General features: G+C 50.6%; 2 protein-coding genes across 5 annotated transcripts in view; one reads left to right on the forward strand and one right to left on the reverse strand.

The window, feature by feature from the left end:
• Nucleotides 1-12,388, reverse strand: part of LOC133340570 (transmembrane channel-like protein 5) — a 58,165-nt gene extending 45,777 nt beyond the window's left edge. For 3 of the 4 annotated variants that reach the window (XM_061548899.1, XM_061548898.1, XM_061548897.1), the window contains exon 1: nt 12,248-12,388. The gene's annotated coding sequence lies outside the window, so the exon portion shown is untranslated. The remainder of the gene's footprint in view (nt 1-12,247) is intronic. The other variant, XM_061548900.1, reaches the window with a different exon arrangement.
• Nucleotides 12,389-15,526: 3,138 nt separating this feature from the next.
• On the forward strand, nt 15,527-21,388 carry COQ7 (coenzyme Q7, hydroxylase). The gene is made up of 5 exons (XM_061549037.1): nt 15,527-16,350; nt 17,076-17,190; nt 18,389-18,528; nt 19,334-19,402; nt 20,167-21,388. The coding sequence occupies exons 1-5, from the start codon at nt 16,084-16,086 to the stop codon at nt 20,242-20,244; spliced, it is 669 nt and encodes a 222-aa protein (XP_061405021.1). The 5' UTR covers nt 15,527-16,083; the 3' UTR covers nt 20,245-21,388.
• Nucleotides 21,389-21,764: the final 376 nt, after the last annotated feature.

Here is a 21,764-nt window from a genome sequence, read left to right on the forward strand (position 1 = left end):
CTTTCAGTGACTGCAAGGATTCATATTCTTAGGTTTTTTCGGTAAAGTCACGTAGGTAAAAAATTAAAATTAATTAAAGTAAAATAAAAATAAAATAAAAATCACGACGTTTCGGAGGCAACACAAGCTTCCGTCTTCAGGTGGAAACCGTCACAGCACGATAGCTGTATCAAGTGAGAGGGGATTGTGCCCGAGACCCAGTGGAGCTCGCGAGAGGGCCATGTTGGCCGAAATCTTCCACGCTGGCCACGCATCTCGGAAGCAAGGGGGAATACCCACGCTTCACCCCGCCACAGCCCCTCGTCCATTCAGTGATCCCTGAAGACAAAGCCGAATTCCAGCCTGGACGCAGTTGATGTGACCAAGTTTTGGCCCTTGGGACGCACATTGAGGCCAGATTCCAGAGAAAAATCCGAGACCGGCACGGCCTTTGTGGATTTGTCATCGGACTACGACGCAAGTCTGGAGCTCGATGTTGAAGCTCGATGTGCAGGGTGCTGGGTACATGTAACAAATCTTCCCCACGTATTCGACTACTGCACGAGAGGACCGGTGGCACGGTTGGCTACGCACGGTGCGAAAGAAGTTCCACGTACATACACCGCGGCAACATTGCTAGCATACATGAACACCACGTGTTAAATTCCGATTCAAATGAACCATAATTCCTCGCAGCGGCTTTTGGCAAGCCATTGAACAAAGACGGTCACCACATCGCGCACGTTCTGATGGGCTTCTGCGGCCGTCTGGAACGCTCTTCCTTCCGATATTAGGAAGCCACTGGAGCTATTTAAATCATCTCGATTGAAAACTAATTTCTTTAGAACTGCTTTTTGTGTTTAGTTCGTTGTCCTTCCCCCCGCACCTCCGATCAGCACGGCGGGCTGCGTTCCGTGCGAAAGAAGTTCAACATATATGTAAAAAATATATATACATGCAAAGTTGTCCACCATTTGTTGTCGCGGCCTCCTGATGGAAACCGATTAGCGTCTTCCGCAGTAGTAACCGTGCAACGTTTCCCGGTACATAATTTGCATACCACAAAGTCACCGCTGAGTGAACGAGCACTCCGTCGTTACTTCCTGCTGCTGGACGAGTTATGAAAAGTATGGTTCTGTGGTTTCAATTAACGCAGGGATGCCAGCTACTCAAAACGGCCAGAGAGGCGACCCACGGCACGCGGAGGTCAAACTCGGCCTGGCGCTTTGTGTCGATATTCCGATTTTCTCCTGTGAAACTTGTTTGCTTGTTTCGGTTCTGATAGCTTTACTTTGTTGAACTACTGCCCTGAGAGGTCCATTTCCCGGTGTCATCACGAGCATTCACACTGCCTCAACAAAGAAGTTCAACACACATTAAAAAAAACCCCCGTATAGCCTTAACAGACTGTTGGGGCAAGTGCCGGCACGACACACAAGGGGGTGGGTGGTCAACACCACGCCCGGCCGCCTTTGCCTCCCGAGTGGCGATGTTTATGCACCGCATCAGGTACTCGTTTGAGGCTGAGTCGACCTAGGGGAGGCCCACGACCGGTTCAGATAATCGTTACTGGTGTTGGTGGCCGCTAGTGGGAATCGAACTCGGGTCGCCAGGTTCGTAGCGCAGCGCGCTAACCGCTACACCACCGCTCCCCACAAGTTCAACAGTTGAACATACATACATGTATGTTGAACATACATACATACATGTATGTTGGGCTTCTTTCGCACCGTACATAGCAAACCATGCTAATCAGAGGTGCAAGACTATGGTGCCAGTACTATGGTACCAGCACTTACATACGTACATATGAATGGACGCTAAACTTAACGTCAAACTATAACTGCTTCCCCAGCCATACGCAGACAGAGAAGACTTCACTGATATACTTTTTGTATTTTTGCTTCTGCCATTGTAGTGACCCAGGTCACGCGTGCAAATGACGAGCGTTCTCCACTGCATGGTTAAACCAAATCAACCGGAATTTGTTCTATAAGGCTCTGTAAGGTCCACTTGTCTGTGATGAAAAACTATCATCATATCGCGATTTGTGGCTGGTCAATTTATTTTTCTTGAAATTTCATTTCCTGACAAAAAAAAATGAAGGGGATTACACGAATAATAAAAGTGTATTATAATAATTAGGGTTCTTAATTATATAGACACAGTCTACCCCTTTGCACATTAACTCGCATATCCTCTGGGGTAATTGATAGGATGACAGGTACATGACATCGTCATTTTATGATAGGGTGTGCATTGTACGTGTGACGCTGTATATCGTAAAGTTGCAATGATTAGAAGACTCCATGGCTTAATGTTGAAGTGAGCGAACTGCAACTGAAGAACTTTGAACAAGACTAGACCACGAAATCGAGACGATAAGAATGTGAAATATGATTACAAAGTTATGAGAACATTACACCGCCATAATGTTCATAACCCCCGATAAGTAATATCGTATCTTAACGGTGAAAATTGTGCTACTCCGACTCGGTGCATGCATCAAAGCCCTTGTCATCGACACCGTGGTAAGTGTTGAGAAAAGCAGACAACGTCTCATTCCTTCACATAGGCAGCCAAGTTGGGGAGATGTGAACTACCTCGCCTCGTATACAGGAGGTCATGGGTTGGATGCCGACCCATGAAGTTTACATGTTTTCCCCGTGGTCGTGTGGACTTTTCTCTGGGTCCTCAGCTTTTCCACTCCACATTTAGAGACGTGCATTTAGTAGTATTTGTCTGCTATAAATTTCCACGTGACAAGCCACTTTGTTGAGCAATATCGCTTCTGAAAATGAGCTATATAGCTCAGTGGGCCTTACCTGATAAAATTAAAAAGAAAAGTTTAATAGTGCTTAATAGCTGACTCTCCGCATGATCAAAAATATATTATTTCCACAATCCATCGGCCCAGCGGCCTTCTGCGGTTGATTGTTTGGCCTTCACAGGTGCTCGCGAACAGTATTCTTCTTTACACATCCCATCACTGGGAGTGCGTCATTTGATTCAGCACAAGCAAACTTTCACGAGCAAACTAAAAGGTTACTTGGACTGAACCAATGGCTACTAAAAGTCTACACTACCAGAAGTCCGTGGCACCGATCGGTTATGTAAAAAAACAATACCGCATATATTTCTAGATTTGAAGCTTTCGTGACTGCAAGGATTGATTTTTTTTAACTACGTGACTTTACCGAAAAAAACAAAGAGCAATACTGCATATATCTACTTTTGAAGCGGAGAGGCAGATATGTTAAGGAGATGCATCGTCTGCTTATCTATTGAGTTTTTTTTATATTCTTCACACATCGCGATTATTTACGGCAGGCAATATACCGGGGAACTCATGGCCATGTGTGAGAGACTTTGAGATGCAACCCCCCTCACAGTTACACAACATAGTGACGTTTCAGGTCATGGGTATCTCGAGAGAGAGAAAAAAACGTATCCAACGGGAAAAAATACACGGCAGAGTAAAAATGTCTCAGGGAATGAATGGCCCCCTCCTCTCTCATTGCTCTGAAGGACTGGCTGTTGCTTGCAATGTTAACCTATTGCAATACAATAACACGGGTACAATGTGGATTAATGTAGGGACTAAATACCACTGCATCTCAAGTACTTGTGCAGAGAAGGTGGGCATACACGTTTGTTTGATCCTAAGGGAGGCAGTCAGTCACTGGCAGAGGAAATACATTTCAGGTCTTGAGCCTGGACTTGAAAAGGAAGTCTATAAATTAATAAAACTGTAAGCTAAATATGTATTTTCTTTTACCTGGTAAAGCCCACTGCGCTAGATAAGGCATATCAAGTGGAAATGTATTGCAGCCAAATACTCGAAACGCACGTTTATAAATGTGTTGGGGAAAAAAGCGGAGGTCCCAGAGAAAGATCCACGCGACCATGGGGAGCACACGCAAACTGCAAATATACAGCAGCAGACGTCAGGGTTGGGATCGAACCCACGACCTCCTGTATACGAGGCGAGGTAGTTAACATCTCCTAGCCACCGCGAGTCGGCAGCACGGATGGCTAGGTGAAAATAAAAATGAACGAGCTCCCACCGAGCAAAGGTTAACATCAATGGAAAGCCCATAACAGCCCGCCATATCAGCTGTAAACGGTGTTAATTGTGCGGTAGTGAGGCTTTATAGTGGCCAGCACTGAACCCCCGGGGAGTTTATGGATGGGTGGGACATTCGTGAGCGGATGACGGGGGTTGAGTGGATGAAGGGGTTATCACTTGAGCTCCTGGGTAGGTCCGGGAGTTAATGATTAGTGACGTACGTGTGTGGACATACACAATCACACGCGTGGACATAATACAGACATAATCATACACACAGAATCAGTCACGCACATGGACCCCGTATATACATACTAGCGCGCAGGCTGTACACACAAATATCCCCGTTATGGTCTTAATAGACTCGGGGCAAGTGCTGTTAGCGAGCAGCACCTATGAAGGCCAAGAGGGCAGCACACACGAGGGGTGTGGGTGGACAGCACCCACGCACGGCCGCCTTTGTCTCCCAAACGCTGTCAAATGCACATCGCCCCAGGTACTCATTGGAGGTTGAGTCGACCTAGGGGAGGTCCAGGAACCGCTTCAAATAATCGTCACTGGTGTTGGTGGCCGTGAGCGGAAATCGAACTCGGGGCGCCGGGTTCGTAGCGCTAACCGCGACACCACCGCTCCCCCACACACGTGCACACAGACACAGCTCGCCCGTATAGCCTCAACAGACTGTTGGGGCAAGTGCTGTTAAGCGAGCACCTATGAAGGCCGGCACGGCACACGAGGGGGTGGCCAACACCACCACGCGTACACACGCAACACACGTGTACACATCGACACGCGCGCTCACGACACGCTGACGCACACAACACAGTTACTCACGGTCCAACAACGGGCAGGTAAGGGCCTCCTTCTTATCTCCCTTATCAGCGGACCAGGAGCGGGCCCGCCTGTCTGGCCTCGATGTATTATCTCCCCGAAGAAAGGAGGCATGAGATGTGGGGGGAAGGAGGCTGTCTGTGTATGTGAGAGAGAGAACACGCGCAAAAGTCGATCGCTTCTCCGCGTCTTCAATTTGCAATGCGGATTTACCTACCGCCGCCGCCAGCCACCTCGGTGCAATTAAACCCATAACCTCTACGATTAATAATGCACGGCCATCTGTCACTCCAACTGCTGGAAGGCAACAAGACAAGACAAAGATCCCCCGTATAGCCTTCACAGACTGCTGGGGCAAGTGCTGTTCGCGAGTAGCAACCCTATGGCACACGAGGGAGGGGAGGGGGGGTGGCCAGCACCTACGCCCGGCCGCCTTTGTCTCCCCAGTGGCGATTATTACCACACCGCACCCGCTACTCATTTGAGGCCGAGTCGACCTAGGGGTGGCCCAGGAACCGGTTCAAATAATCGTCACTGGCGTTGGCCGTGAACGGGTTCGTCGCGCAGCGTAGCGCTAACCGCTACCCCACCGCTCCCCACAAGCCTCTCCACCACGCGGACAGCCGGGTCGCATTGAGTCGTGGCTTGCCGATGTTGCGACTGTGCGTGTGTTTGTGTGCGTGCGTGTGTTTGTGTGTGTGCGTGTTTGTGTGCGCGCGTGTTTGTGTGCGCGCGTGTTTATGTGCGCGCGTGTGTTTGTGTGTGTGCGTGTTTGTGTGCGCGCGTGTTTATGTGCGCGCGTGTTTGTGTGTGTGTGGTTGTGCGTGTTTGTGTGTGTGTGCGTGTTTGTGTGTGCGCATGTTTGTGTGTTTGTGTGTGTGCGTGTGTGTGTGTGTGCGTGTTTGTGTGTGTGAGTGTGTGTGTGAGTGTGTGTGCGTGTGAGTGTGTGTGCGTGTTTATGTGTGTGCGTGTTTGTGTGTGTGCGTGTTTATGTGTGTTTGTGTGTGTGTGTATGTGTGTGCGTATTTGTGTGCGCGCCCTGGGGAGCGGTAGCGTAGCGGCTGGCGCGCTGCGCTACACGAGTTCGATTCCGGCTCACGGCACACCAACAACGGGGACGATTGTATGAACCGCTCCTGGGCCCTCCCCTAGATCGACTCAGCCTCAAATGAGTACCTGGTGCGGTGTGTAAACATCGCCACTGGGGAGACAAAGGCAGCCGAGCGTAGTGCTGGCCACCCACCCCCTCGTGTGCCGTGCTGGCTTTCATAGGTGCTCGCTAACAGCACTTGCCCCAACAGTCTGTTAATACCACACGGGGGATCTTTGTCTTTGTATACGTGTGTCTTTGTCTTTGAAGGAGGGGTGACGCAGTGGTTAGCGTCATGCGCTGTACAGGGCGGTGTACAAACAAACCCCACTAGGGGAGACAAAGGCGGCCGGGCGTGGTGTTAGGTGTAACGCACACTATCCACACCACCATCCGCTTCGTGTTAATGGCCAGAGGGGCATGCTGATGCTGACGATGGGAATTTAAGAGGATAATGATCATACCCTGACCAGGACTCTAACTGGATCATTCCTGCCCTGTACCCCACCACGCGGCCCGACTCCTGCCTGTAACTCTGTCTGCGCGTGTAAGGGGCCGTCCATAAATGACGTCACGCATCTAGGGGAGGGGGGGGTCAGACATTTGTGACGATGTGTGACGAGGGGGGAGGTGAGAAATGTGACGTCACATCAAAATGCGCAACTTTAAATAAATATAGACAACACGTTGTACTTAATTAAATATACTTTTTATAAATGTATTCTCCTACAACATCAGAGTGCAGCGCCACATTAAATACGCACTACAATGACAATAGTTTTAAGCGATTTGAAGCATGTTTCATTCTTTTGGGGGGGGGGGGCAGAGCTTTGTGACGTCACATTTGAGGGGGGGGTCTGACTTTTTGTAACGCCATGTGACGAGGGGCGGGGGGGGTCAAAAATCGTCCAAAATCGCGTGACGTCATTTATGGACGGCCCCTAAGTGTGTGTGTGTGAGAGAGAGAGAGGGGGGGAGAGAGAAAAGTGTCGAGTTACGACCCCTTATTATTCAGTCGCTATCTCACAAACCAACCGGTCCTGTGGTATGCATTTTGTGAAAAGGGGTTCCTGTATGCCTTGACAAGACCGGTGCGTCATCGCCACCACCGCCAGGACTATTCAAAGCGATATGAAGGGGCAGCCCCTGCAATGGCTGGGTGATGCCACTGCTGTTGGAAGGGCCTCTACGAAGACCACGTGCTCCATCAAACATGCTGTCACCGCAACAGCACACACGCGTGTGAACTTACAAGCTCGAGCGAGGCGACCGCACTTGCGTCATCGCCACCACCGCCAGGCTATTCAAAGCGATATGAAGGGGCAGCCCCTGCAATGGCTGGGTGATGCCACTGCTGGCGGAAGGGCCTGCATTAAGACCATTTGCTCCATCAACCTGCTGCATGTCACGGTACACACGCGTGTAGACTTGGAAGATCGAGATACGTCGGCTGCACCGAAGCACAAAAAAACCTAAACAACATCACTGGGGGGCCTCTTCCATGTAGCCGTCTTACCCGCCCCTACTTGACATGTGTGGAAAAGAGCTTCATAGCTCATCGGATTCCTCCAGGATAAATACAGATTCTGACTCTGATCATTCAGCCGAGTTTCCGACCTCTCCATCCCCTCCCCCCGGGGACCTCTTCGCGACTCAATTAAGAACCGCAGACACGGGAGGCTCGGGTTTATTTACTCACCCCTAGGGAGTGCGGGGGGGGGGCACCCGCTTCAGCCAATTAACTACGAGCGGGGGGGGGCAGTTGTGTGTTTTGTGTGTGTGTCTGTGCTGTGTGTTCAATTGGTCATCGGCTGTCAGGTTGGCCGTCTGTTCTTACCTGTGAACTCATCCCCGAGGCGGGAGGGGGGCGGCCTTCAAAGGGTGCTCGCTAACAGCACTTGCCCCAACAGTCTAGTAAAGGCTATACAGGCGATCTTTGTATTTGTGTTTTAATTGGTCATTTGTTTAAATGGCCGTGTTTGTTCGTCCCTCTATGTCATGGTTGTATCGTGCTGTATTGGGATTTCTGATTCTGTCCGAGTTTGTCCATTTCAATGTATGTGTGTGTGAATAATTGTTTTATGTTGATGTCTGTGTGTCTATGTGCTTGTTAATTATTTTAGCTCATTGTGTGTGTGTCTGTTGATCAAATCGAGGATCGGGTTTATTTGACTGCCTGGTTAATTAAAGCATAAAACAACGACCACGCATACGGATAATTATAATCAAACTCCTATACAGGATAGCCTCAGCTGTAGTGGAGTTTAATTTTAGCTGGAGTGGAGTTTAGTCTCGGCTGGAGTGGAGTTTAGTCTACGCTGGACTGGGATTTTAGTTGCATAAGCCTTTAATAGTTTTTTTCCCCCCGTTAGCTTTCACTGTGTTAAATACTAACGGCACATTCCACTTAATGCGATTATGCAGCCACAAGCTGGGCGGGACGATACGTAGACTTTGGGCTGGGTTCAACTCTTTCACGAGGGATTTGGATTTCGATGTCTGATGGGTGGGTGAAGGGACGAGCAGATTGCTTGGGTGTATGAGTGGGTGGTTAAATTATTGTATAGAATTAATCGGTGCCTGGGTGAGTGCATTGGTGGGTGAGTGGATGATGGGTGGATTTGTGGACGAGTTGGTGGCTGCTTGTAGTTGTTATGAATGGAATGGTGAGTGAGTGGATAAGTGGGTGAGTAGGTTGGTGGAAGGTAAAATGGCTGTATGGGGGGATTGGATGGATTGGATAACGGACGGATGGGTGAATGTGCAGGTGAGTGAATGAGTAGGTTGGGTATATTGAGGGATGGGCGAATAGACTGATATACAGATTGCTCGTTTAAAAGTTGGGTCGTTGATTGAATGAATGACCACATGACTGGTTGGTTGGGTAGATTAAATAATAGTTGGGTGGACATTCGGAGGGGTGGGTGGATGAAATAATGTTTGTATGAGCGAATAATGAAAGAGTGAATCGATAGGATGGATCGCAAAGCACAGAGACATACACACAATGAAGTACATACACATATTACTATACACAAAATATACAGTACACCAAAACGATACAAAGTTCCCCCGTATAGCCTTAACAAATTGTTGGGGCAAGTGCTGTTAGTGAGCACCTATTAAGGCCAGCACTGCACACGTGGGGGTGGGTGGCCAGCACCACGCCCGGCCGCCTTGGTCTCCCTAGTGGCGATGTCTTTATGCACTACACGAGGTACTCATTTGAGGCTGAGCCTACCTACGGGAGGCCAAGGACCGGTTAAGATAATCTTCACTGATGGTGGCTAAAAGATACAAAGACAAAGATCCCCCTATAGTCTTAACAGACTGCAGAGGCAAGTGCTGTTAGCAAGCACCTATGAAGGCCGGCACGGCACACGAGGGGGTGGGTGGCCAGCACCACGCCCGACCGCCTTTGTATCCCTAGTGGCGATGTTTACACACCGCACCAGTTACTCATTTGAGGCTGAGTCGACCTAGGGGAGCCCCGGGACCGGTTCAGATAATCGTCACTGGTGTTGGCTGTTGAGCGGGAATCAAACCCGGGTCGCCGGGTTCATAGCGCAAGCACGCTTACCGCTACACCACCGCTCCCCACACACACATTCATACACACAAAGTACTATACGGTATATATATAACCAGTCCAATATCCACACAGCTGTACAAAAGACAAAGATCCCCCGTATAGCCTGAACAGACTGCAGGGGCAAGTGCTGTTAGCGAGCTCCTATGAAGGCCGGAACGGTACACGAGGGGGTGGGTGGCCAGCACCACGCCCGACCGCCTTTGTCTCCCTAGTGGCGATGTTTACACACCGCACCAGGTACTCATTTAAGGCTGAGTCGACCCACACAGCTGTACACACACACACACGCGCGCTACGTGTAACACGGATACACCACTTCCCCCCACGTTACCTCTGCATGGTTATGCTGACAAACTCGGCATTTAATCATGGATTCGTGGCGGATTACGTTTTACACCTGGCTGCTGGGCACAGCGCCACGAGTTACCGTAGTTATGTTTCTCGTACGCATCATTGTGGTAATCAGCCACGATGCTCTATCCACTGCTGGATGAAGGCCCCCCTTTCCCCAAGCCGTCACCATCTCCCACAAACTCTGCCATGCGACAAATCCCCCCCCCCCCCCAGCCGCCGCTCTCAACACCTTGCACGCCAGATTATTTAAGCCCTCCATCTCTCCTCGGTGAACGTAACGAGACAGAGAGAGAACGTCATTGAATCTTGACAAATCTGTCATTATTATCATCATCATCCCTTCCAGCAAGTTACGTGTCATTTTTGTCCGAGCCCCTTCCCCCCTCCCAACTCCCCAACTTGGGATATCGTGTAACAGTTGTAATCATATCATTAACCTGCTTATATGCTATCTAATACACGTGTCGCTCCTCTCTCCGTGTTCTCAGTTTAATTCCGAGCGTGCACGGATCTCTTCCACGCGCTGTTCAACACCTTGTCACAAAGCTTGTGAACGGCCCAATGTTTGCGAACCACAGGTCACGCAACATCAAGGCGATGCTGGTTCGCACCAATTAAAGTAATTCATCGTTTGGCGATGCAGATGCCGTTAGCTGGCTAGCTGTTGCTGGTCTTGGCAGTGGTTTATTTTATTTTTCTACCTACGTGACTTTACCGAAAGAACCAAAGAGTATGGATTCCTGCAGTCACGAAAGCTTCAAATCAAGAGCGGTGGTGCACAAGCACAAATAACACGACCAATTAATAAGGACCAGTGCCCGAAACGTCGTCTGTTATGTGTGTCAAGACCACGGTGTTATTCACAAATGTTTTTAGTTTGTCTTTTTTGTGAAAACAAAACAAAAATGCAGACACGTTGTTTCGTTACTTTTCCACAAAAAAAATAGTTTTTGGGTTTAGATCGCGTAATTATGAATGTGTCGTTAAACCCGCCACCACCCGGCACAGCCAATTAGTAAGGTTTGTTGGAGAGTAAACCCACAACATTTGTGGCATACCTGTGTGCTGAACTAGTCACGAATTGGCACGTTTTGTTTACGCGACAACCCTTAGTAATTGGCCGTGTCGGGTGGTGGCGAGTTTAACGACACATTTATATTTAAGCGACCTCACCCAAAAACCTCTATTATGGATCATATTGGTCGCGAAATCCTACTGCCTGTTTAAAAAAAAAACTACGTTGCGTTTCATTGTCATTCACAGTTTACACCAGGGGTCGGCAACCTACGGCTCCGGAGCCGCATGCGGCTCTTTACGGGCTGCTTCTTGACGATGAGTACGTACTCAGATGCATTGCGGCTCTTTAAATACTGAATTTTGTATCGAATTGGAAAGAAATGGCTCTTCTTGTTATTTTGGTTGCCGACCCCTGGTTTACACTAAAACCCCGCTCTCGTCCGCATCTTTATTTAACCGATTCTGATCACGGCCCATTTCCAACAGCGGTCCTCCAGCTCACACAGACACGACGCCGTGATTTGCAGTTGTCTGGCGAACTTTTTTGTTTATTTTTTTGTGTTATCCTGAACCCAACCGCGCCAGCCTCGCTTTATATTGAGTTCATCTAAAGCCACACGCGTTAGTCGATGGGCAGATTTCGCGTGGTTGGGGACAAAGTGGGTAGCTAATCCCACTGTTTAACACGTAGCAGGCTTTCGCGAACAATATTATTCATTATAAACGTTTTTGGGTTCGATCGCGTTATTTATAAATGTTGAGTCGTAATCCTCCACCACCCGACACGGCCAATCAGTAAAAAAGTGTCACGTTGACAAAAGACAAATAGTTCACTATTTTAGCCCACCGGTGTGTTGAAGAGTGAATTCACAACATTAAAAAAAAAACTTTTTTTGGTTTAGATGCTTCAAACATCAAAAAAAATTCATGTTGTGGATTCACTCTTCAACACACCGGTGGGCTAAAGCAGTGAACTATTTATCTTTTGTCAACGTGACACTTTTGTGCTGATTGGCCGTGTCGGGTGGTGGAGGTTTACGACACAACATTTATAAATAACGCGATCTAAACCCAAACACGTTTCTTATGAAGCTACTCCCACTCTCTGACCGCCGTGGAAGAGAACTTTCTGTGGTTTCCTCCAGCCGAGGGACCTTCAATGCCAGCAAGTGGCGTTCGCGAATAATCGCAGGGCTCTGTCGCACCTTTGCCTATTCGTCGTTAACGTCGTCTGCAGTACGTTGGGCATGAAACACACGCAAATCACAGCCGAGAGGCACCGCCGCCTATCATCATCGCCGCCGCCGCCGCTCACCTCTCAGAAGACAGCGAGAACCTTGAACGCAGCGTCCGTCGTTGGCAGCAGCTCCCCTGTCCAAGACGTCAAAGTCAATGTCCGGTTGTGACTCCGGGTAAGGGTGGCGAAAAACAATAACCACGCCCCCCGCCTCGTAACCACGCCCCCCGCCTCGTAACCACGCCCACCGCCTTGTAACCACGCCCCCGCCTCGTAACCACGCCCACCGCCTTGTAACCACGCCCCCGCCTCGTAACCACGCCCCCGCCTTGTAACCACGACCCCCGCCTCGTAACCACGCCCCCCGCCTCGTAACCACGCCCACCGCCTTGTAACCACGCCCCCCGCCTCGTAACCACGCCCCCCGCCTCGTAACCACGCCCACCGCCTTGTAACCACGCCCCCCGCCTTGTAACCACGCCCCCCACATCGTAACCACGCCCCCCGCCTTGTAACCACGCCCCCACATCGTAACCACGCCCCCACCTCGTAACCACGCCCCCCACCTCGTAACCACGCCCCCCGCCTCGTAACCACGCCCCCCACCTCGTAACCACGCCCACCGCCTTGTAACCACGCCCCCGCCTCGTAACCACGCCCACCGCCTTGTAACCACGCCCCCGCCTCGTAACCACGCCCCCGCCTTGTAACCACGACCCCCGCCTCGTAACCACGCCCCCCGCCTCGTAACCACGCCCACCGCCTTGTAACCACGCCCCCCGCCTCGTAACCACGCCCCCCGCCTCGTAACCACGCCCACCGCCTTGTAACCACGCCCCCCGCCTTGTAACCACGCCCCCCACATCGTAACCACGCCCCCCGCCTTGTAACCACGCCCCCACATCGTAACCACGCCCCCACCTCGTAACCACGCCCCCCACCTCGTAACCACGCCCCCCGCCTTGTAACCACGCCCCCCACCTCGTAACCACGCCCCCCACCTCGTAACCACGCCCCCCACCTCGTAACCACGCCCCCCGCCTCGTAACCACGCCCCCCACCTTGTAACCACGCCCCCCACCTTGTAACCACGCCCCCCGCCTCGTAACCACGCCCCCCGCCTCGTAACCACGCCCCCCGCCTTGTAACCACGCCCCCGACCTTGTAACCACGCCCCCCACCTCGTAACCACGCCCCCCGCCTCGTAACCACGCCCCCCGCCTCGTAACCACGCCCCCCGCCTTGTAACCACGCCCCCCGCCTTGTAACCACGCCCCCCACCTCGTAACCACGCCCCCCGCCTCGTAACCACGCCCCTCGCCTCGTAACCACGCCCCCACCTTGTAACCACGCCCCCCACCTCGTAACCACGCCCCCCACCTTGTAACCACGCCCCCCGCCCTGTAACCACACCCCTCGCCTTGTAACCACGCCCCCCACCTTGTAACCACGCCCCCCGCCTTGTAACCACGCCCCCCGCCTTGTAACCACGCCCCCCGCCTTGTAACAACGCCCCCCACCTTGTAACCACGCCCCCCGCCTCGTAACCACGCCCCCGCCTCGTAACCACGCCCCCCACCTTGTAACCACGCCCCCCACCTCGTAACCACGCCCCCCGCCTCGTAACCACGCCCCCGCCTTGTGACCACGCCCCCCACCTTGTAACCACGCCCCCCGCCTTGTAACCACGAACCCCACCTCGTAACCACGCCCCCCACCTCGTAACCACGCCCCCCGCCTTGTAACCACGCCCCCCCTTGTAACCACGCCCCCCACCTTGTAACCACGCCCCCCGCCTCGTAACCACGCCCCCCACCTTGTAACCACGCCCCTCACCTTGTAACCACGCCCCCCGCCTTGTAACCACGCCCCCCGCCTTGTAACCACGCCCCCCACATCGTAACCACGCCCCTCACCTTGTAACCACGCCCCCCTCCTTGTAACCACGCCCCCTGCCTCGTAACCACGCCCCCCACCTTGTAACCACGCCCCCCGCCTCGTAACCACGCCCCTCACCTTGTAACCACGCCCCCGCCTCGTAACCACGCCCCTCACGCATTAACCCCTCCCCCTCGTGCTGATTGCGGGGGGAGGGGGGGCATTCAACAACGCGTGTGACGTCACAGGCGCCGTGTCGTCAGAATGTTTATACTGCAGCAGAGGAGGAATCCGATGTCCAATGAAGCTCTTTTTTCACAGATGTCCAGTCAAATTTCGATTTAAAGCTTTCGTGACTGCAGGGATTCATACTCTTGGTTCTTTCGGTAAAATCACGTAGAAGGGAAAAAACAATAAAATAATAAAAAATAAAACAATAACGATTGCAACACAAGCAATCATCATCAGGTGTGAAACCCACAGCAAGAAATTTTTTTTCTTGTTTTTTTTTCCCTTCTACGTGACTTTACCGAAAATTGTATTGTTTTATTTGTATTATTTTATTGTTTTTCCCTTCTACCTGACAAACAAATCACCCAAACACACAAATACAACCCCCATCCTAACAGGCAAACCCCACTCAGGTAATAACTTAGGGACCGTTCATAAATGACGTCACGCACCTAGGGGAGGGGGGGGGGGTCAGATATTTGTGACGATGTGTAACGAGGGGGGGGGGGGGTGAGAAATGTGACGTCACATAAAAATGCGCGACTTTAAATAAATATAGACAACACGTTCTACTTAATTAAATAGACTTTTTAATAAATGTTTTCTCCTACAACATCAGAGTGCAGCGTCACATTAAATACGCACTACAATGACAATAGTTTAAAGCGATTTGAAGCAAGTTTTATTTTTGGGGGGGGGGGGGGGCAGAGCTTTGTGACGTCATATTTGAGGGGGGGGGGTCTGACTTTTTGTGACGCCGTGTGACGAGGGGGGGTCAAAAATCGCGTGACGTCATTTATGGACGACCCCTTATCGTTCCAAAACGACCTGGCCACAAATGATAAGCCCAAACATAGCGGCCCGTAATTTGGACATTTATAGCCAGCAAAGTAATCTACACAAAAGTCTAAACGCACGTTTTTTTCTAAATGTGAAAGGGGGGGGGGACAGGAGGACCCGGAGACGTGACGTCAGCGCGCACGCGATGAAACAGACGTGTGGGACCGATGACGTAACGACGTCACCGTCGCGAGGTTTACGCGTGACGTCACCAACGCGACGTGATGACGACACCGCTCATTGCAGACGGCAAGTCGGTTTTATTTATTTATTTTCCCCCCACTTCGCCTTTTCGAAACGATAAATGCCCCCGGGGCCGATTGCGGCTCGCCGCTCTCGACTTGCCGCCCCGTCGACGTCGCCCTCTCCGCCCTGGGGGCAGATGTGGGCGGCCAAAGCTGTTCGCTGAAGGGCACGCGCTCCGCACGCCACTGTACTTGACACAACACGGTACAGTGCGCCGAGCGGGGTGTTCGTGCGAGTTGCAGCGGCTACAGACCGCAGAAGATACAAGAAGATACAAGCCACAGCTACGACAACTACAGCAATTACACCTGCAGCAATTACCACAGCGACCGCTGAACAGCAAGTTTACTACAGCTGTAAGAATTAATAATCTATATCGATAGCTACTACTGCTACAACTTCAGCTAAAGTCGGCAAGTAGACGATTACGGCAGCCGTAACAACAACAGCAATTGCAACTGAACAATAACAACAGCGGCTACTGCAGCTAAACATTCACGCAAAGTCAATCGCATTACACAACATTTGCAGCTCCGCCAACGACGCGATAAAGCAGACGCAATCACAGCAGCAGAAATCGGAGGTAGCAACCGAAGCAGAAGCAATTAAAGGCAGCGACAACAACAGCGATAGAAGCAAGCAGCGACGTCGACAGTCTGCAGGACCGGCTCGGCTCGGCTCACGTGGCCGCCTTGGGTCTGATCCCAAAGCCCCCGACGATGCTCCGGCGTGGAGCGGCGGTGATCGTCCGGGCAGGACGAGTGAGCCCTGGGCCCCGCACGTCGGGGGGTCCCAGACCTCTGGGCTCCCTGCCGCTGATCGGCACGAGGCCGTCCAGCAGCACCGCTGAGCAAGGAGGCCTCACGGGCCCTGCCCTGGTCGAGAGGATCATCCGCGTGGACCACGCCGGGGAGTACGGGGCGGACCGCATCTACGCGGGGCAGTTCGCCGTGTTGGGGGGCAGCAGCGTGGCACCCGTCATCAAGGTGCGAGGGGCCCCCCACGGCCACCACCCCTCGATCCTCCTCCCTCCACACCCTATCACTCGCAGAGATGGGCAAAATCCACATTGAAATCGCTACAAGGGATGATAATAGGGGTTGTTTCCTTTGTCTACTCTTCGGTTTTTTGGGTAAAGTCACGTAGGTAAAAAGTAAAAAATAAAATAATAATAAATGAAAATAAATCAATTAAATCACGACATTTCGGAGGCAACACAAGCTTCCTTCATCAGGTGTAAAAAGGCACGGCAAAATAACTGTAGTTTTTATTTTTACCTACGTGACTTTACCGAAAAAACTTAAGAGTATGAATCCTTGCAGTCAAGAAAGCTTCAAATCTAGAATTGTCCCCGCCCCCTTTTGTCTGGCAACAAAACAGGTCTTAAGCAATTCTTTGGTTCTCTCGGTAAAGTCACGTAGGTAGAAGACAAAATAATAATAGATCACGACGTTTAGATCGCAGCAGCAAGCGACCGTCTTCCACTGCTGGATGAGGGCCTCACCTGAAGACGGTCTCTTGTTTTTGCGATCGAAACGTCGTGAACTATTATACATTTTTCTGACCTACGTGACTTTACCAAAAGAACCAAAGAGTATGGATTCCTGCAGTCACGAAAGCTTCAACTCAAGGTGTTAAGATGTTATAACACCAAACTGAAACCTTTTGCAAGAAATCATGTATGTGTGTGTGTGTGTGCACGCGTGTACAGAGGATGTGGGATCAGGAGAAGGAGCACCTGGCGAAGTTTGAGGAGTTGATATCGCGGCACCGCGTACGTCCCACTGCCCTGCTGCCCTTGTGGAATGTGGCCGGGTTCTTGCTTGGTGTGTATGGCTTCCTGCAGGGCACGGATCCTGCCTCACTTTAGTAATAGGTTTTTACCCTTTCAACTGGTACAAAACCTGACACCTTTATACAAGGCATCATGTTTGCAATAACCACAACACAAGCAGTCAAAATGCAAAATATAGGAATAGGTTTTTACTTTTTCAACTGGTACAAAAACTGACACCTTTATATAAGGGATCATGTTTGCAATAACCACAACACAAGCAGTCAAAATGCAAACAAAAAGAAACAACTCTGATGATGATAATGATATGCACTGTCCTTGAAGTTGATTGGTCCACACCCGAGAAAAGCTGTCTCAGAGTTTCTTTTTGTTTGCATTTTGACTGCTTGTGTTGTGGTTATTGCAAACATGATGCCTTGTATAAAGGTGCCAGTTGTTGTACCAGTTGAAAGGGTAAAAACCTATTACTATATTTTGCCACTGGTAAAGGAGATGTCTCATAGTGTTACTGCCTCACTTTGTTAGAGAAGCAGGGCTGATCCCCCCTCCCCTTCTCTCCCCTGTCCCCATTTTTTCCCCAATTGCGTTAGTTATCTTTCCCCCTACCCTTTTCCCCTCCCCATATAAACCTTCATGCCCTCGCTAGTGGTTCCCACCTGGGTGGGAAAAGTGAGCCCAATTCTTCCCCTTCATTGGGCTCTGCTGTTGTTCGCAGAATTTTTGTTTCCCCATCCCGTTCTGTGATCGGCGCTTTGTACCGTGCTCACTTTGAGTTGTAATACATCAATAAAAAGGGAAGCAGGGCGGTCGTTAACACGACGGTGCTCGATGTGCAGGTGGTCGGGCGACTCGGGGGTGAGAGCACCGAGCCCGGCACTGCTCGAGAGCATCTCGGTGCAATTCCAAGAATCAATGCTTCTTTGTGCTTTTTCACTCTTACAGTTTTCCGTCAAATTTAGCTGACTATAAATACACCAATTCCCGTATGTGGACAATGAAGTAAAATGACACTGCTCTTCGTCAACCCATGGGTTTTCTGAACCGGCGCTTCCCAGCGGCATATGTTTGAGATAATTACGAACCATCTCCGCTTCTCTGAGAATGATCATCGGGGTCATTCGTCGGGTCTCTGCTCTTGGCCAATAGCGCAACTCGAATATAATTGTTCAAGTGACGGACAGCGATGCTCAACGACGGGCGCGCCGGTCGTTGATTTTCTGCCGTGCCAGGCGCGGGCTCGGCACTGCTGGGGAAGGAGGGCGCCATGGCGTGCACGGTGGCGGTGGAGGAGAGCATCTCGGAGCACTACAACAACCAGATCCGCACGCTCGTCGAGGAGGACCCGGAGAAGCACGCGGAGCTGCTCGAGGTGCCCCTCGCCCTGCCTGCAAACGTCAGAATCGGAATCTTTGTGTATACTGCAGTACTGCAGGAGGAATCCAATGCGCCTATGAAGCTCGTTTTCACACATGTCCAGTAGGGGGCGGGTCAGAACGTTACAACAACAAACAATACAAAAATAAGATAGGAGTGCAAGAGTATAGGAAAGGTAAGGAATTCGATTAAAAAAAAACGTGGCTTCATTGCACCCAGGAGATGCACTCCCATCTAGGGTTTCCTAAAATCAGTTCCGTGCGATCCATCATGATGCATCTGAATGTGGAAATTTCATCATAATTACCAAATATCGGCACTGGAGCGACAAACGCGACTAGGCGTGTTGCTGGGCACGCCACCTTCTCCTGAGCCCACTACCAGCCTCCTTAGTGCTGACAAAAATAAGTCCTAGCAAACAACCCCAACACTTTATACGGTTATACTGAGCATCTTTATCTCTGTACAGATGCGTGTATATGTGTGTATGCATGTGTGTAGTTGCGGGAGCGGTTAGCGCGCTACGCTACGAACCTGGTGTCCTGAGTTAAATTCCCGTTCACAGCCAACATCAGTGACGATCATCTGAACCGGTCCTGCACCTCCCCTAGGTCGACTCGGCTTTAAATGAATACCTGGTGCGGTGTGTAAAAACATCGCCACTGGATAAAGGCGGCCGGGCGTGGTGCTACCTACCCACCCATCCCTTCATGTGCCATGCTGGCCTTCATAGGTGCTCGCTGACACCACTTGCCCCAACGTTATGTTAAGGCTATAACGGGGGATCTTTGTCTTTGTAGTTGCTAAGGAAGTTCCGTGACGATGAGATGGAACACCACGACACGGGCCTGCAGCACAATGCCGAGCTGGTGAGTGTCCGCGATGATGGCGACGATGGCGACGATGATGACGATGATGACGATGATGGGGATGAGGTGTTAAAAAACTTAAAACTATTTTATTATATCTGGTATGAAGTTGTGTTTTCTTTCCATGTTATAACAGCACTCTGTAGCATCGGCATCAAAAGCATGGTTAAAGAACTTAATCTTGAGGGGAAGCCACTGAGCTTAAACTACACTTTGCTACCATTCTAATTATAATCACGAACACTGATCATGACCGTAATCCCTAATCCAAACTCTACCTATATAACACCATAGTCACAGCAATTATATTTATCTCGGACCAAAACTTTTTAAGTCATTTTATAACAGTTGTGAATCTTTTGCCGGCTTGTTGCGTATGCATTGGCTCTTCCATTTTAACAGCAATCTCACTTTGGGCTACTGTACAACAACTTGGTCTTACAATAAACAAACTAAATCAATAGTTCATGCATTTTTCCCACTCGCTAGTAAGCCATTTAATGCCTTTTATAAAGCGTTGAACTTCAGTGTCGCTTGTAACAATTTTTTTATGGCGAGTAACACACTGAATGAGAATGTGAAAGGTGGGTGGCCGCTTGGGGAGGCTTAGGTGAGGCTTAGGGGTGAAACCTTTAACCGGCAGTAAATTGTTCATGGCGGATGAATGATGAGGTTAATGAAAAAGCACTGAATACCTTAAACATTCGCAGCACCGCATGCGATGGATGTCTTCCAAACTTGCGTTGTGCTCTGTTTGCGTGCAGGCCCCTGCTTACGCATTGCTGAAGTCCGCTATTCAGGTCGGCTGCAAGGTGGCCGTCTACGCCTCCGAGCGCGTATGAGTGGTGTGGCGGCGTGGTCGATCATCGCGCACTGAGCGTCACCCTGGGACTGACGTTGCTGGGAGGTGGCAAGCGGTGCCCGGGGTGAGGTGGGGGTGGTGGGTGGTGGTCACCTACCTGGAAAAGTGGGGAGGGGGGAGGTCAGTGGCAGCAATGTAATGCTGCCCCCCCCCCCACTGCCCCATCCATCACTGAACCCACAGTTCAATCCGTGTTCCACAACGGATGCAAACCATTCTACTTCCAAAGCCACGGAGACTGAATCATGTGAGCGTAATGAGTCAAGTGGCGCCGGGGGCTTTATGGCGAGCTACTGAGAGTTGTTGATGCATTATGTCATTGTAGGAACACCAGGCCGTTATTTGCCCATTCGATCACAAAGTCACGGGCAACAGACGGAACAAAAGCGGTGTCAGTGAAACTGTGCATTGTGAGAGCCCTAGATTCCAGGCCGTGCTTGTTCCTCGGCACCTACTAATCACACGTACAATGCAATACAATTAGGATTTGTATAGCGTCTAAATGCGACCGCGTATCAAGATGCCGTACAGAAACAGTGGGCATATTTAATTCTGAGATATGGCCAATCGGTCATAGGCGGAGGGAAAGAGGTAGGTCACGAGCCTGGATGTGAACAGGGCCAGGGAGTCGACAGCACTGATGGCTGTGGAAAGGGAGTTTTAGACTTGGGGGGGGGGGGGGGGGGTAGCAGAGGAGAATGAGCGACCTCTCGCTTGCGATAGAAGTGAAACCTAGAACTCTGGGGTGGACCAACTTCTAGAGTTGGCTCTCCGACGCGTATTCGGGTCGTGCCACGTACTGATCGGCCTGATGTCCGACGTTTCACTCTGCATGCTGGAAGCTTCTTCAGGAACTGAATTAATCCTGGGACAGACAGCACTACTATGGAAACGAACACAGGCACTTGTTTTTTTTTGCGATCATTTTTTTGTAGCCCGTGCAGCTGCCAGGGATATGTGGCCTTGCCGTTAAAGCGCGCGCGCGCTGTTTGCATGAAAGGCGTCGTAGAGCGTTTGACTTGTGCGTGTCAGATCCCAGAGTATCTCGTTGCTTTCGGTGGCGCTGTAAGCAGTGTGCCGAGTTGTCTTGTGTTGTGCTGGTTATAATAAAGCGTTATTAAAAAAAAAGTTTGTTTCGGTGACTCCAGTGAAAGTTACGTGAAATTAAATCATTGTACCGTTGCCACTGTACAATGCAGCATGCCTCTCATTGACGTAATAATAACGCACACCCCTTCGTCAATCCACTGCTGGATGCAGCACCTCCGTCACGACCAACGTACCATGTTGATCGTGGCATTTATATCTTTTACTATAGTTATGTATATATTGAACTTCTTTCGCACTGTAAATGGCCAACCGTAGTTACATTTTTGGTCTTAATTTTTGCGCACCGATACAAGCTATTGGGAAATAGATGCTCATTTTCGATGCGGATCTGGTTACACCACAGAAATCTTGTTACACCACAGCAAACAAACAAAAACCTGTAATCCACAA

This window comes from Lethenteron reissneri, chromosome 10 (assembly GCF_015708825.2).
Source record: "Lethenteron reissneri isolate LAM-NWPU_2019-01 chromosome 10, ASM1570882v1, whole genome shotgun sequence".
Lineage (NCBI taxonomy): Eukaryota > Metazoa > Chordata > Hyperoartia > Petromyzontiformes > Petromyzontidae > Lethenteron > Lethenteron reissneri.